Source organism: Anguilla rostrata, chromosome 17 (genome assembly GCF_018555375.3).
Source record: "Anguilla rostrata isolate EN2019 chromosome 17, ASM1855537v3, whole genome shotgun sequence".
Classification (NCBI taxonomy): Eukaryota; Metazoa; Chordata; class Actinopteri; order Anguilliformes; family Anguillidae; genus Anguilla; species Anguilla rostrata.
In genome coordinates, this window is record NC_057949.1 from 5,116,336 (window position 1) to 5,134,115 (window position 17,780).

The 17,780-nt window shown below is 42.5% G+C and overlaps 1 protein-coding gene across 1 annotated transcript; it reads right to left on the reverse strand.

Moving 5' to 3' along the window:
• Positions 1-4,044: 4,044 nt before the first annotated feature.
• Positions 4,045-16,726, reverse strand: LOC135243262 (carcinoembryonic antigen-related cell adhesion molecule 1-like). The gene is made up of 4 exons (XM_064314953.1): positions 16,468-16,726; positions 11,843-12,169; positions 9,363-9,683; positions 4,045-7,402 (listed from the first exon to the last, which is right to left on the reverse strand). The coding sequence occupies exons 1-4, from the start codon at positions 16,505-16,507 to the stop codon at positions 7,029-7,031; spliced, it is 1,062 nt and encodes a 353-aa protein (XP_064171023.1). The 5' UTR covers positions 16,508-16,726; the 3' UTR covers positions 4,045-7,028.
• Between the last annotated feature and the right edge of the window lie 1,054 nt (positions 16,727-17,780).

A 17,780-nucleotide genomic window follows, 5' to 3' on the forward strand; every position in this document is an offset into this window, starting at 1 on the left:
CTTTTGGAATCTTGGCCTATTCTTCTTGTGCAAATGCTTCAAGTTCACCGAAATTCTTTGGTTTTCGTGATGCCAATGCTTTCTTCAAATCCCACCAAAGATTTTCAATGGGATTTAAGTCTGGGGACTGAGAAGGCCAGTCAGGGACATTCCAAGATCGTTCCGTGAACCAAGTTTTGGTTGACTTTTTGTTGGATGTATGCCTGGGATCAAGCACGTGCACAGATAGACCTCAAGGGGGGCTTAAGCCCCTGCCCTTTTGCCCTTTTGGGCGGTGGCATTTATAATTTGTGTTGTTCATAAAATACAATTTATAAATACCACCAATATATATATATTGGTGGTATTTATACACGGGTCCGCAGTTTTAGCGTCATTCGTAAATCGCGACCCCTCAGCTGCAGTACCGGGCGCTGCTATTTTGTCTTGATCGACACAGTTGCGTAGGCTACTTGTTATGGATGCACGCTGCTGTACATCTGTAGATAACAGGTAACAATACTGCGAATTTCCTACTGTGTACTCTTTTACACTGTCATAAAACAACATCACAGTTGAAACAACAACATTTACGATGCTCAAAATAGAATAAACCGGTTTATATCGGATTTGCCAACTTTAGACTAGGTTAAGTTATCCTATAGGCTACTAGCCCACAAACAAGCTAGCCTATCTAATTATGGTTAACGATAATATATTTCGCAAATATACTCAGAATAACAAAATGGCACAAGACATGAAAATAGATGGAAGTTATGAAATCCTCAAATCAGGCATTTCAGAGTGGCACAGCTTATCTAATCTTATTTAAAGTTACACTTGTAGTTTTTTGCCTTAAAATATTATAAAATTAATTTAGACTGCACAAAGAAATGGCTAAATGATATTGAATCACATTCTCATACTATATGTAGGTGGCTTGCAATGCAACGTCTCCGTCACCATTCAATTTTAGCCTAATCTTTTTGTGCTCCGGGTCAGAACAGTGCACTTTCATTAACTTTCATTTTTGAAAAAACAGAAGTTTATAAAATGTAAACATGACAAAAAAGAACATTGGTCTACTTTTTAATATAAGTTGTATTCATAGTGAGCCAAATAGGTAAAACTGCTTCCAGGTCACTATGCATGTCAGTAAATTTTATACTATGCCACTGTTTTGGTCCGCTTAATGGTGAACATGCAAGTAATTAATTTTGCTCATCTGCTGGTTGCAGTGCAATGCCAAGAAAAGAGAGATTAAGGAAATGTGTTTATAATATTGCATGTGCTTTGTGACAGTGTTTTGTGTTTAGTTATCCCTGTTCCTGGAATAAAGGTAAAAAAACATTGAAGACTAAACTGTATTTGATGTCTCTGTGTGAGATGTAGAGCATGAACATGTCTGGATAAGTTCATTGGGTCCAAAAATGAATGACGTATTACTTTAAGGAAATATGTTTCAGAAGACCCAAAACAGGGCCCATATTATGAACATAGTGTGTGATTATGAACGTGGTGTCATGTGGCAATATCAGGATGAAAATAGTGGGGATGGTGCATGGGAGGTGGAGGTTGCCCTTTTTTTTTCAATTGAGCCCCTGCCCCCCAAAATGTCTGTGCCCGGGCCCTGCCTGGGATTGTTGTCTTGCTGGAAAGTCCAGTGATCACCAAGCTTCAGCTTATGCACTGAGGGCATCACATTCTGCCATGATGACGCCAATTGTGTCTCTTTGAACTTTCAATATCTTGGAGATCTTGTTGTATCCATTGCCTTTTTTATGTAATGAAATAATTTCTTCTCTTAACTTTTGAGAGAGCTCCTTTGTCTTTGGCATGTTTGCTTGACAGCTTCAAATTGATGTGAAGAAGTGCATCGGTGAGATTTATATGTTTATCACAGGTGAAGAAAACAGTATCTTGGTGGATTTCCTAAGGGCTTAAGTGTGTTTCCACAAAATTTAGTCACTCTACAGACCAGCAAATAGTTTTTAAATGGTGATATTGAATGGGGGTTGAATATTTATGATACGGCTGAAATACAAAATCTACATGCTACTCGGAAATCTTAAAAAATACATTTTTATTTTGAGTTTTAACAAAACACACAAGTGACATACATGTTGGTTTTTTTAGTTTCAAGTCTCCCAAAAAGCATACATTTAAAAATATTTAGTTTCCACAGCGGTGGAGTAATTTTGATTGCAACTGTATATATATTTTTTTTATATAAATAAATAAGCAAACCCCAAAAACAACACCATATACTAATCAAAGAAAGAAAAGAAATGAACAAATATAATAAATATACCCAAACTCATCTAAACCGGCAATCACTATCTTAACAGAAAAGTAAGTGCACTATAACTTAAATAACTAATCCTACACCCTCCTAACTAGTTCCATTTTCCTAATGAAGCAAAACAGATGTCTGTACATCACATTTCCTGATGGCATATTCAACAGTGCTCCAAATGTTAAATTCTGAATGCCATGTTCCCTCAGGGCATTACATAACCTCTCCCTCTCCCTCACACATGTACCATACTCCTCCAAAACGTGGCAGTGATCACACAGCCCCGTTGGATGTTTACCCATAATTGTCAATGTCCCATTCAGTCCTGTATGCCCAAACCTCATCCTGGATATCATGACTTCCTGCTTCCTATCCCTTCCAGACAACGTCCCCTTCCCCACCGGTCTCAGTATAGGATAAAGTTGCTGACCCCTGCTCTCCCTGTCCCACTCTTCCTACCCTCTTGTCCTTACTGCAGCTTTAATTATCCCTTTAGCTTCCTCCTGACACAACGGGAACTCCAGATCTGGCACTGACCTCCCTAGTGCCCGTTTAGCTAAATAGTCAGCCCCCTCATTCCGCTCGACCCCTACATGAGCCAACACCCAGAGAAATGTTACCCATTTCCCACCCCGCTGAACTCTGAGAAGGGTGTGCAGTACCTCATACACCACATCCTGCCTGCCTTTTTGAATGGAAAGTTAGAAACTAGAATCTGAGCATATGGCCACCAAATCTGGCCACACAGCCTCCACCCACTGCAAGGCCAGTAGCATTGCCACCAATTCCACTGTAAACACTGCCACATAGCCCATCACCTGCCTACGCTTTCCCACCTCAAATTCGGGAATGCCAAAGTCAATCACTGCACGCTCAGACAACGGGTCCTTAAAGCCATCTGGGAAGGGACATGTTTTATTTAGCCTTAACGTATGACACCACCTCATCCGCCAGGGCACCACTCTCTCTGCCCTCATTCCCCCTCTCCATGAGCTGCAAGTCCACCTCAGGTTGATCAAATAACCATGAGGGAACAACCGGCAGTATGACAGTAGGGCTGTACACCCTCCCAGCCAGTCAGATTTCCCCAGTCTGAGACTCACCTACCCACCCAAAACTCGTATGCCCGCCCCCACCGTGCTCCCAGCACTTTGTCAAAATTATTTTTGCAGGCTGGGATTCCCAATGTTCCTGCAGATTAACCCAGTATGCCATAGCTAACTGCCTGCTTCTAAGCCACATTTCCCCCAGCTCCACTCGTAATGCTGGGATCGGAGAAGTCCGAAACGCCCCGCAACAAAGTCTCAATGTCTGTACCTGAACCCCATCCAGCCCACCCAGCTGGGATTTCGAGGCGGAGCCAAACACCACACTCCCATAGTGCAGCGCTGACCGTACCAAGGCGATGTAAATAGTCTTCAGTGTTTGTTCAAGCCTGGGTTATCGCCCGTTGTAATCTTAAAAATGGGAATATCTGCACTTATAGAACACAATGTCTTTTTGTCCTGTGCTTTGGCTGCATAAATAATGCGGAATCATGTGTTAACGCATCTGATGAAGCACATTCAGAGTTACAGTCCATCTGCTTCAGCAACTTCATACATAATCAGTTCTTAGGCCTAATCTCACTGATCAGTAAGTTTAAAGTATGGCACAATTAACTGTCCAAATTAATTATAAGCAAATTAGGTCACGATAACAAGATCACTTGACACTACCAATTACAAATGCTGACTATAAATAAAAAAAACAGAATCCAGAAACACAAATTCAATTCATAAAATTTTATTCACAAAATCCAATTAAAAAAAAAAAAAACGAAAAGGACTTATTTAAAAACAAACCTAAAAGTGCCATCAAATCTCCTCCCTCTCACAGTTTTAGTTCTCTCCTCTCCTCCCTCCCGCGACTACCACTCTATCAAAGAGCATTAATAACAGCAGCGATTATTTACTATTAATTAAATGGTAATTACTGAAACGGTCATTAATGAGTGACTAATGCTTGTAACGGTTTGCCAAAACATGTTGAAGCAAAGAGTCTGATGGTACTCGAGGCCAGGCTCGACACAGCCCAGGATATGCTGTAGTTTTATATCCTTATTTGATTTATTTTACAGTTGCTATGAGTTTTATTGCTTTTTTGGTTTTATTATTCATTGTTTGGTGGGGTTTTTTATAGTTTGATCATTGTGTTGATGGTTTGTTGAGGTGGTTATATAGTCAGTTAGTTTCTCTTAACATTTATTATAAAACTTTTTTTTTTTTAAAAGACAAGCTGAATTGGGCTGAACGGCCAATTATCATCATCACTTTTTCTTATGAATGAATCAACCGACTATTGCATTTACAGTATATAGGACTTTTCCGAATGCTCAAAGTGCTTTACAGTGATGAGTGGGAAAGTGACAAAAAAAAGTGGGAAAGTTCGAGAGAACCCCCTACTCTTTGCTACAAGTGCTAGTTTCGTTTAATTATTTTGGCACAATTTAAAAAATACACAAAAATGACGAAGGCAACAAATAATATACAGCGCAGGGAGAGGCAGAAAATCCAGGGGGTTAGTTGAAGCCTCCACCTAAATAATGTTAAAATTCCACAATGTTATAAAGAACATAAACTTCACATACAGAAAATAAACATAAGTGATGCCAAACTAATAGTAACAAAATAAAAATAACAACACTAATAATAACAATAATAATATCAAAATAAAAGCAGAAAATGAGTGTGTGCTGTGTATGAGAATGTGTGTGTGAGTGTAGTGTGTGTATTTGTGCGTGCGTGTGCGTGTGTGTGGACGTGCACATGGCGTCTTTGACCGCAGTGAGTCAGCACCTTGGTTTAACGTCTCATCCGAAAGATGCCAGTTATGTTCTCACGTCCTGAAATTTCTCTCTCCCTTTTTTTCCAAAAGACGTAGGTAATTAGCGAAGAAGACAGAGACCGGCCTAGCCCAGATAAGGATCTTCGGTGTGTGGGAAGGAGGCCGCTGTTTTTCCCATGGTCATCGACTCTGTCAGCGCTACCCTGTCAGTTTGTCCTCGTTTGTCTTCAGTAGAAGTTCTTATCCGGCAGACGGCGTTTTGTTCCGTTTCTAGTGCACTTTTTCAGCTACACGAAGATAAGCACATGTGAGCTAGTGTCCCATAATACTCACTCCCCTTGGCTTTTTCACATTCGGTAGGCAGGTAAGAAGCTCAGGCCTGCAGGTGAGGGAAGGGGCTGCTGGGCGTGCTCCGTCCAGCCAGGGGAAGTGTTTTAGCTACTTTTCTTTTTTTTTCTTGTCATGCTAATTTGTTTTCTCTGTGTTAATTAAAATACGGGATTTTGGGCTTCGTATGTTGCGTCCCTTTGTTTTTGGTTCGAGCGTTTATTAAAAACAGGCCAGACAGTGCGAGACTTAACACTGCACTTGGATAAACAGAAAGGATTCTGACGCACGCGAGTGTGACATCCCTGGGAGGGAGATGCGGCAGTACCGGGCAACACCGTTGTCTGTCACATGGAGAGAGAGAGCGCACCCACATCAACAAAAAATAAAATAAACGTCCACTTCACCCTTCCCCCTCACGTGTTCCGAGCAAAAACAATAAACGAAAACAACAAGCTAAAATAACAAAGACAAAAGAAAGTAAAACAGAGCAGCAACTTTTCAGATCCCTGTTCTGTAGCTGATCCGCCTTCCCGGCCAGGTCCAGCTCCTCCAGCATCCCAGCTGAGGATTCCTTTAATTGACTTCAGTGCTCAAACCGAAACAAAACGAAAATCATAACTGCGCTCCCGGTGTGAGCTCCCGGTCTCGTTCCCAACTGCGGAGAGCAGCAGATCTTTAAGCACCTGGGCTGATTAGCCAGCGCAGCAGAGTCCAATCGCCTCTCCGGCGGACCGACTGCTACGGTTTCTTAATTTCGCTCTAATTAAAGTGAGGCTTTGGACCCAAAACCAGGATATCTGATGAGAACTGAACTGCAGGAACTATTGACGATGAGCCCTTTCCAGAACCTGGTTTTAGCCTGGACTTAGATGGTCTAACGGGACCTGTGCTCAAATTTAAGAGAGTAGAATCCAGACCTGTACATACTGAACTGTAAGGCACTGTACCGATGTTGTGTAAAGGCTTAAAATGGTTAATTACATGAAAGAACAGACACTGAGAAGAAAACCAACACGTAGATTAAACTGGTGTGGTATGGAAGCATAAGTCCTACATTAAGCTGACAGTGGACACGTAAACTGGGCTTTTGCATTTGAATGGTGTCATGATTCTTGTGCACATCGAATGAAAATGACATGCAATTTCCAATTAGCATTTTAATTTGAAATATGACTGCCTTAGTGTGAATGTTTTGTTATAAAGCATCAGGTGATCTCCAGTGCAGAATCCCATGTAGAGGTAGTGCTGTTAATGCTGTGATGAATCCAGAAGATTTTGGTAACTGCCCTTTTTGTGGAATGGTGGAGACCAAAGACCTAAAGCTTAAGTGAAGTGTTGGAAAATTAGTTTAGTAGGTTCAATGAGACGTGCTCCAAAACAGCTTCCAAGTTTGGAGCTGGTTACAAAAAGTCCAATTTGTCAAAGTGGCAACTGATTAATTTCACAGTGGTTGGGGCGGGGGGGAGGGGGGGGGGGGGCTGGTCTGGACGTAATGCCATCGCCCAAAGTCTGTCCCTCCCACTCTGTCCCTCTCCCTTTTCGTGTCCGATCCAATAAAATTCAGAACCGCAGATTCCCCCGCAGGTACAGAGTATTATCATAGCAGCTCCACACTCTTAGGCATTTTCTCCTGCACTTCAATCTGCTCCGTTTCGGGCTCAGGGAGATGGAGTTCGAGGAATGAAGGATCCTTTTCGGACACGGGGAGATGGGGTTCGGGGAGAGCGGGCTGGGTCTCGGACACAGAGAGAGAGGGTTCAGGGCCGTCAGGAATCAGAAGGCGTGCTGCTCTGCTGTTGGAGTCGTTCTGATCTTCAGCCCTGGCAGCTTGGTAATGGACTGCAGGCTCTGCTTGCTTTCGGTTGTTAAGGCACTTCCAGATTGCAAAGGCACTGCCAACCAGAATCAGCACCAACACAATCACTCCCACCACTATCCCAGCCACTGCTCCAGCAGAGAATCCCGTAGAAGCTAAGAGAGAACATGGAGAAAGAGGAACTCATTTCAGAGAAATAGAGCAGAGGAGGTAATAATCAGGCAGTAAAATAACAATATTATACAATAACAATATTAATAAGATTAAAAATGATAACAGTAATAATAACAATAATAATAATACACCCAGCAAACATCCAGAGGGACTTACAAAACATGCCTCCATAAAGGTTCAGACAACAAGCAGAGCTGATGCAAAATAAGCAGTCTGACTAACTGCAGTAGCACATAAGTAGTAGCCTAGGTACTGAAGTAACTATGTGAACCTACAATATAACAGGAAGTGCCAGCATAGGTGGGAGAAGACAGTGTATGTAGTGCTTTGAGTAGAAAATGTGCCGTTAGTTATTTGTTCTATTTGAAAAATAGATAAAAGACAGAACCTTGCACTGTCACACAAAAAATGGCACGAAAAAGCTGAAAGCTTATTTCCATTGTGGTCCGTGACGTAAAGCAAATCATCCAGGGCTGCACCATTAGCCAGGCGAGCAGTGGAGTGGTGAGCAGAGGTGTGACAGGTAGATCAGGTGATGACAGAGGAAAGGAGCTGCGTTCTGTACCAGCTGGGAGAGAGGCCCAGTACTTCACTCACACTGCATCAGGGCCTGCACAATGAGCTGGGTAGGGCTAATAACCATCAAAGGACTGATTTTACTGCTGCAGGGTGTGGGGAGGAATCAGCAGCTCTCAGTAACAGCTCACTATCTGGAAATACGCTGATCCTTAGCACACCAGAATGCAGATACCATTGTAGTGTCAAGGGTAATGGAGATGGAGGTAGGTAGAAAAATGTCAAGACTGAGTCTGAGCTGTTGATGTTGAGAGCATTCAACAGGAAATATCACTTGTGCTTGTTGTGTGAGGAAATCTGCACTATCCGTGAATGGAGAACAGAGACACAGCTCTGTGAGCTCAACACAGCACAGCAGTGATAGGAGAAGCTACATTACTGAGACAAGAGCATGTACAATGAAAACAGGTGAGGCTGAGGATGGAGCCCTGAGGAACTCCTCCACAAAGCACTAAGGCAGTAGGACTCTGAGATGGACCCCTGGGGAACTCCTGGACTAAGGCAGTGGGACTCTAGGATGGACCCCTGGGGAACTCCTGGACTAAGGCAGTGGGACTCTAGGATGGACCTGGCGAACCCTGACCAGGCATGGGACTCTGAGATGGACCTAGGGGAACTCTGGACTAAGGCAGGGGACTTAGGATGGACCCTGGGGAACTCCTGGACTAAGGCGTGGGACTCTAGTATGGACCCTTGGGAACATTCCGCTTCACTTGCCAAGCAGTGGGACATGAGTGGAGCCGTGGGAACCCTACAAGATACTGGCGAGTACATGACATTCTTGCCACAGTTCTTCAGGACATTCTTTTTAATGGCATAGAAAAACCTGCCAACGCACAAGCATTTTCTCACTACTTTAAGATTTTTTCCAATAATTGTCAGGCCTTAGTAGACTGATAGGCTACAATCATTGTTTGAAGAATGTTTTATTTAGCAATTCTGAGAAAAGACAGAATCATTGACAAAGCTGGGCTAGCATAAGATTGCAAATCGTTCAGCCTAAAGCCTATACTTTTGTGTCTCTTATGTGTCAGGGGATGTGCTCAAGCGGATGGAGGCTGATGAGTAAATGAGGCATTGTGAAAAAACAAATGTGCTAAATCTCTTACACTTGCCAAGCCAAAACAATGAAACAATTCAGAACACAAGTGTGTAATAAACGTTACGAGTAATTACTTTAATCGGTTACCAATTCTTATTCGTTATTTTCCCAATGGCCTGCAGCAGCAACATTCCTGTAAATTATAAAATATTTTCATGTTTGCGCTGTTTTAAATATAAGAAAAAATGACACACACCTGAGTCACCTACACACCTGAGCCACCCCCCCCCCCAACAAAACTGAAGATCCGAAGTGAATTTTACCTGCAAAAGTGAGTGTGGCAGAATCTGGTTCCACCTTCTCCGTTTCATTGCTGTAGGTGCACTGGTAGTCGCCTTCATCTGAAGACTGTGTCTGTTTGATGGTTAAAGACAGGTTTCCAAGGAGGGCTTGTTCTGGGGAAAGCGAGACTCTGTTCTCGAACCCGAGCCCATAAGAGATGGTGTTCTTATGGAGATGGTAGACTTTCTGTCTACCTCTCGTCCAGAGGATATCCAGATCACCAGCATCCGCTCGTTTATCAATGTTCCCAAAGCAAGGAAGAGTGGCGGGCATTCCCATCTCTACGGAAACAAGTGATGGGACTGAGAGAGAGAGAGAGAGGTGGAGAGAAAGAGACAGACAGAGAGGGAGGGGGGAAAGAGAGAGACAGACAGAGAGAGAGAAAGAGAGATTTACAAAGCATTCCTGGCATATAGGAATTGAACAGCTCAACCATGTTGCTTGGGATAGATGAAGGCCCTGATGCAGCATATGCTGTCCACTGCACACCACCCAAGGCTTGTGGGTTTTATACAGACTAGAAGTATCCTGTGTCCCAAATAATAAAAATAACAATAGTTATTCATATTCAAATACCACATAATATGCATTCTTCCAACTAAAAGCATATTCCTGAAATGCCAGAGTTTCCCGGGAAATTATTCCAGGCCCACTAAAAAACCCCTGAACAGACGCGGCAGACTGGTCGGCATATTGGCCTGGTCGGATGTCGCAGCAGACAGCCTGCAGTCTGTTTGCTATGTATATTCAAGGCTTACAAAGCCTTTGGAAAGTATTCAGACCCCTTCACTTTTTACACATTTTGTTACGTTACAGCCTTATTATAAAACTTATTAAATTCATTTTTCATCCTACACCACATTCTCGACAAGTAGGCAAGTGCATGTGTGTCATAAACCAAGAGAACAGTACAGGCCTGAATGTTTGATCCATTGAGGTGGCTCTATTAGACTGTGGGGGGCATTTTCCTAGCGTGGTTTGGGTCCACTTGTCCCCTTAAAGGGTAGGGTCATTGTAAATGAAAACAAAGTTATTCTGAGTGATCACCTTTATCCTATGATGAAACATTTATATCCTGATGGGAGAGGTCTCTTCTAGGGTGACAATGTCCCCATCCACAGGGCATGAGGATGGAGTGTAGGACGGAGTGTAGCACAGTGGGTAAGGAACTGGGCTTGTAACCGAAAGGTTGCAGGTTCGATTCCCGGGTAGGACACCGAAATTGCTTCAGTATATATCCAGCTGTATAAATGGATACAATGTAAAATGCTATGTAAAAGTTGTGTAAGTCGCTCTGGATAAGAGCGTCTGCTAAATGCCTGTAATGTAATGAGGGGTCACTGAATGGTTTGATGAGTATGAAAATGATGTGAATCATATTCTATGACCTTCACAGTCACCAGATCTCAACCCAATTGAACACCTATGGGAGACTTTGGACCGACATGCTAGACAGCACTCTCCACCACCGTCAAAAGAGACAAAATCTTTTGGAAGAATAGTGTTCCATCCCTCCAGTAGAGCTCCAGAGACTTGTAGAACCTATGCAGAGGGGCACAGAAGCTGGTCTGGTGGCTAGTGGTTGCCCAACACCTTACTGACATTTTATGTTGGTTTTTACTTTAATTTGTTACCCGTCTGTACATTGACACTGCCATTCCACAAGAAAATGGTAAATTTTATAACGTAACAACATAATATAATGATGAGAACAGGCCAGTCTGCCCAACAATGCTCGCCATTTTCCTGTGGGATTAGTGCTCTGATTGCCTACAGACTAGATAGTATCGAACACTGTGTCAACCCTAGTCTTGAAAATCCCCAGAATTTCTGCCTCTACTACATGACCTGGCAGGCTATTCCATACATTGACTACTCTCTGTGTGAAAAAATTCTTCCTAAGGTCTTCCTAATGTATGGAATACTTTTGAAGTTTCTATATCATGATCTTACTTTATAAAGCCAGCCTGTCTCCAGTTTCATTCTGTCAAGTTTCCCAGGCAACAACATAGAGGTTGACTTGTGTTTCACAACAGCATAAGGCTCCTAAGCACAAATGATTATTGATTTCCAAATGAAAAACTAAATCTGGGTTATTTTTGGCATTAAAAAAAAAAGATTTTGCCAGCCTGGCAGCCCACCAGGCCTGTACAATTATAAAGGAAACACTGAATATGGTGCCATTATTTTGTATCTGACAGGCAAATTAAAACCAACTCGTGGATTACAAAATAAACAAAACTTTTTTCCCCATTTGATTGACAGCACATAATCGGAGCTGACCATCGGTTGCTTTTGAAATGCTTGGCCGATGCCGATTGTGCGGATTTTTAGTTTATAGGCAGATGCTGAGTGCCAACTGATACACTGGTACACCCGTAATTATAGGGCTTATGACACAAAACCACAAACTCCTAAAACAGTCGCTGAATCTGAAGGAGAAAAGGTGATATCGACTTACGTAAAACTTTTAGATTCACATCTTCAAGAGCGGTATTAGTCTCATTCTTGTAACAGCATTCATAAATGCCGTGGTCACTGTACACCACAGGACTGAGGAGGAGGCTGTAGTTTCCTGGCTCTTTTCGGTGGAAGGATTTCACCCGTCCCTGGAAGCCGCTTCCTGGGGAAAAGGGTCTGGTGTGGAGTTCGGCCACGAGCATCCTGTCATGGTCAGGCTGTTTAAAATACCACTGCACCTCCCTGTCGGGGGCCCCATCGCAGGGGAGAGTGACAGTACTGCCGATGCTCACAGTTAAACCCACAAAGTTTGGAGATGCTGGCGAGGCTGGGAGAGGGAGAACAAGTGGGGAACAGGGTGTTCAGTCCTGAGAGAAATACAGGGTGGCTTCAGATAAGAGGAAATCTCACAGGGCTGGTTCAGCTACTACATTTCATTCATAGCATTGGCAACGTCTATCCAGGACGTGCAAGTGAAAATACGAACAAGTATGCAACCTAAGAGAGTAGGTCAGTGCGGACACATTCACTTGCCCGAGTAATGATACATAACACAAGCAAAGCAATCTATGGAAAATACAGCTGTAAGACAGTTAATGCGTCTGAAAGTGCCTTTTCCAAATTTAGTCATTTTAGGGTAGGGATGGGAGAGGCGCTGAAGTATCTCTGACGTTGAAATGGTCGTGTCTCAGCTGTTGCTCGGAGTCTTCACCATCGTGGGGCAGAACGACAGAGACAAGAGAAATCTCACAGGGCTGGACTTTTCATGCATAGGAATCTCCAGGCTGGACTTTTCATGCTAAGGGAATCACAGGGTGGCTTCATGCTAAAGAATCTCACAGGGGGACTTACTAGGAATCTCACGGGTGCTTTCAAAGATGGAATTACAGGGACTTTTATCTGCACTCTCAGGCCCTGTCAATACGAAATATAAAATGAAGCACCACCATCTCGCACCATGTTTACCCAAGTAAGATCACTTGCACTACATTTTGCAAGTGAAAGAATGTAAATAACTACGATAGCGCCTGTATACTTGATAACAATGCAATTAGCAAATGATTTTTATTATTGATTGCTACTCACAGGCTGAGTGGGTTTGTGTGCACTCAAAAGCACAAGTTTACAGGTATGACCTTGGCATGTGACTTAAAAACGTAGTGGCTCAGCTCTGTATGTAATTTTTAGAGATTGAAGGTTAAAAAAAATTTAACAAACGCGGGCTCCCCCATGAAATTCACTCCTGTTCGGCACAATGACAGCACTGCATAGAACTAGTCAAGTTACTAGGCTAAACGCTACCTATTGCTAATAACATTATCACAAACTAAAACCAGCACAAGTCTATATCAACTGTTACTATCTAGGCTATAAACTTTTGTGAACAAATGTCAGTAGGCCTTCTACAAAAAAAAAGTTATCATTAACATTGTAAATAGGTTTACATGGGTGAGGGTGACAAATTCAATGTTTTTTCTAGTGGTAGGCTATGTGCATACATACAATAAATGAATAACTTTATGCATTATTAACACATGTGCAGAGCACTCCAAAAAGCTGAAGTAGTTTTTATTTAAAACTAAGCAGTGACATACAGTGCATGGGCACCAAAAGTCTGAAGACACTACCAACACTGATTCCATTATTTATCATAGGCTAATACAATTATGATACTCTCTTTATACTTAAATTTAGCACAAGTTCCATTCATTTATATGGGGTGGTCTATACACGTCCCCTTAGCAACTGAAGCTAGCGCTCGGCCACCTCTGACATATTTGCCGGCACAGAAAAAGTACTGAAAAAACAACCACCTGAGGATAACAAGGACATGTTTTAATACATAACTAGGTATAGGCCTAGGTTGTTACTGATATTTCGCCTATTTTATATACAGTTGCAAATCTGTTTACGTTTCCCTGTCTGTCGAACGAACCTGGTCGATAATAGGTGCTCTCACTGTACAGATGCCAATTTTGAGCATTTAATGCATTGTGGAGGTCAGATTAGTCTTCAGAGAGTAGTACTGAATGTTGTCAGTGATCACATTTAAATTTATTTGATTTTGGGGATTTAAGTTACCATGACGCTCTAGATCTTGCCGTGGCACAGTACCCTGGCTGATTATAAGCAAAACCCCTGAAGCCTACATAATTTTAGCCAAATAATAGCAAAGATAAAAGGCACTAATCCTGTTACACTGAGAAAACTAAGAGGAGCCTTACCCACCACTTCCTTCCCCTTTCCTCCCTCTAATATCCCACGTATACCCCCATCCCCGCCCAATTTCTCTGACCCTCTCAAACAACCTCTACCCATCTAGATTATATAATTCACAAAACATAAGCACACGTTCTCCATTTTGTCCACTAAGCACTGATCACATAACCCTGTCTCATGTCTACAATCAATTTCAGTGATGAATTCAGTCCTGTTTGCCCAAACTGTAACCTACTCCACACAACTTCCTCTCCCCTACAGTTCTAACCCCGCACCTGTTCTTTAACTGATTTATGTATATTATAAAAATTCCTCCCTTTATTACTATTGTCCCATTGAATGTCAGATCTTGATCCCTGATGCTCTAATCAAGGACTTGACTTCCCTAGGTCCCAGCACTACCAGTAGGCTATATCGACCCTCTCTCTTTTCCTAGCAGTCCTAGCCACAGCATCCACGCTCCCATTGCCTTCCACCCCAACATGAGGAGGTACCCAGCAAAAACACACCACCACTCCCATCCTCTCCAACCCCATTAACACCAGCATTGTCTCCATGGGCAAATGCATCCAATCCAACCAACCAAACTCCAGACTATTCAACACTACAACAGAGCATTACTATATCACTACTCTGAGTGGCTTTACCTCCTCAATCCATCTTAATCCGGTGATCACTGCCATCATCTCAGCTGTATACACTGACACAAGACCTGATAACAGCCCTTCTCTCTACATGGTGCCGTTAGCTTTCTCAATGTCAAAGTGTAGAACACTCAGCACCTCTTTCATTGTCAGAGCCTTATTTCTCCCTGTACATTTAGTCACCAATGTATCCATAGTTAATACCCATTTCCCAAACCCACTTTGTGCATCACTAATAAATCCCCTAGCTTCCAGGAAATACAGCATCCTGTTCACTATCATTTTATATTAATTTGCACAAAAATGAGATGTCTATAGCTGGCTTTCCTAGAGGGATCTTTATGTGGCTTTGCAAACACCACCACACGTTTCCAACTCCTAGGTAAGCGGGCAGTCCTCCAAATCTAACTATACAGCTCTAATACGGCTTCCATCACATTGTCTGATGCATGTTTTAGCATCACAAACTCTCCAGGAGCTGTCCTCTCACATCCCTCCAGAGCCCAATTCAGTTCTCGCATGCTTAACTCCACATTCCCAGCCTCTCCTGACTCTCGTTTCCCCCTCAGATCCTCCCCAAATCCTACACAACTTCTTTCTGTCAATCCCCCCCCCCCCCCCCGTTAAACAGGTATCCAATCCAGTATTGCGTGTTTAAAGGTACCATCTACAGTACCATGTACAACAAAGTGTATAACCAAAACCAGGAACAAGTGTGTTGCAAACCCTAGAGGGAAGTACAGTTCCAAGTGCAGGGAGCGACCGTGTAGTTTAACTTGGACCCTGTAGGTTAATCTGATCAACACAACAAAAGCAGCATCAAAGCAGTCAATACAAATAATACAAGCAATAATTAAGTACAAGTGCAACTGTTCTGATCACAGAACTGTTCTGATAGAACGTACAGTAGCTCTGTAGCACAATGCTTCCGATCTCTCTGTAAAGGCAGATCGTGGAGCAAGTGTTCACAAACTAAGGTCATCATATCGCACACTCCTACGGTCATCTATCCGTGAGCTGAAAGCGCAACTGGGTTATGCAACAGGACAATGACCAAAAAACACAAAAGCAAGTCCACATCTGAATGGCAGAAAAGAACGGAAATTTTAGTTTGGGAGTGGCCTAGTCAAAGTCCTCACTTTAACCCAATAGAGACGCTGTTAGAGGACCTGACATTTGCAGTTCATGCTGAAAAACCAAACAATTTATTTGAATTAAAGCAGTTCTGCAAAGAAAAGTGGGCTAAAATTCCTCCACAGCGATATGAATGACTGATATCAAATAACAGAAAGCGATTGGTTGCAGTTATTGCTTTATTCCTTTGTCTACAATAACATTTTGTATAAAGACCTGAAACCATTCAGTGTGACAAATATGCTATGCAGTAATAGAGGAAATCAGGAAGGGGGTAACAGCACCCCTGCTTAGGTTGACTGGTCAAACAGAAGCGAAGAGACGACGGGAGCAGTGGCAAGGAAATCCCCCGCTTCTAAATATGCATATGGGATCAAGGCGTTGTCCTGTTTCGTGCCTTGCGTTAAAAACACGGTTTCTTGGGAGCACTGAGCAACGTGCGGACAAGTTTTTCGTGCGATTTAAATAAATAAATGTAATGATTAATTCTCGGTCTAGAACCTGCACAGACTGTTTGGATGTCTGTGCACTTTCCAAGTTTTCCAAATCACCCTTTCTCCAGTCAATTCGCACCCTGGACAATTTCTATGGCTGGTTTTAACGTTTCAGTTATCTACGTTTTACTCACCCAACGTAAGTGCAAAGACGAACAAACTTGCAGGTCTCATTTCCAGCGTACGTGGTTCTTCAGACTATTAGACTGCTAATGTCTCTCCCTATCCAATCTAACTAACATATAAAATCACGGAATAATAACCCTAGGAGTATAATGACCAGTAATAATAAAATAATAATAAAAATAAAAAAAACAAACAGAAAGACACGCTGCACGTAGGGTTCTAAACTAACGACAAGCTAGATGTTGTTTGCGTTGACACTTCCTGCTTTCTTCACTTATTCTTCTTTGCAGTTTTTTGCCGGTTTTAATACCAACATTGCTGCATTACTACCACCTACAGGGCTGGAGTGTAACACAAAGACAGCCGTGACCTGGCTGTTGTGGGAAAAACAGGCCCCAGCCTGAGCCAGACATTGGGTGTTCTCCTCACACTGTTGAATAGTTCTTCAAAACTAAACTTCAGACACATCACAGAGTCTGATGCAACTGGATTTATTGCAGGTAATTCAAAGATGACATGCAAGAACCCAGGCTGATCTGTGCAGATCAATACAAACACTCTCTAAGCACTCCACAAGACACTTCACAAAAACACACAAGACACACACTTTCTAGAAAGCCTCTCAGTGATCATACATCCGGCAGGTGTTCCTAATATTTCAATGCAGGTCAACAGAACAATGTTTCACACCATTGGCTCAGGAGTGGCACAGGTCTTCATCTTTCAGCCAGCCTTAATTTAACCCTGCGAGAGCAGGTCAGGTGGTGTCATAAACTGCCTTAATTAACGAATGAGTAGCAACCTCAGCAGACCATGTGGCACTCCAGGACCAAGTCTACGAACCCCTGTAAAAAAAAAAAGAAAAGAAAAAAAATATATATACAAAAAAATATGAGTGGCAGTGTAGCGTGATAGGTAGGGAACTAGGCTTGTACTCTAAAGGTTGCAGGTTTGATTCCCAGCTAACAGACTGCTGTTGTACACTTGAGGATGGGTTTACCCCTTGAGCCTGGTTCCTTTCAAGGTTTTTTTCCATCTTCCACAGGGAGTTTAGGCTTGCCCCTGTGAGGGTTTATGCCAGGGTTGTCTATGATGCATATTATGGCATTTGCGGTGACATACGCTATATAAATAAAATTTGATTGATTGACTGAGTATTTTATCTGAGCTGCTGCAGTACATTTCCTGCTATTCAAATGGATACTATGTGCACTTCGTTTTTAATGAAAAGATTGCCTATGTTGCCAAAACTTGCCTGTCTGTTAAATGCCAGTAATATAAAGCACAGCAGAAACTGACCACTAGGTGTCCACTGACTTCC

What these genes read in the sequence shown, in the direction of transcription:
- LOC135243262 (XM_064314953.1), bottom strand. Translation starts at nt 16,507, where the DNA reads ATGAGACCTGCAAGTTTGTTCGTCTTTGCACTTACGTTGG. An exon ending in CGTCTTTGCACTTACGTTGG is followed by an intron (nt 12,170 to 16,467) that starts GTGAGTAAAACG and finishes TCCCTCTCCCAG; the next exon opens with CCTCGCCAGCATCTCCAAAC. An exon ending in TGTGAATCTAAAAGTTTTAC is followed by an intron (nt 9,684 to 11,842) that starts GTAAGTCGATAT and finishes TCTCTCTCTCAG; the next exon opens with TCCCATCACTTGTTTCCGTA.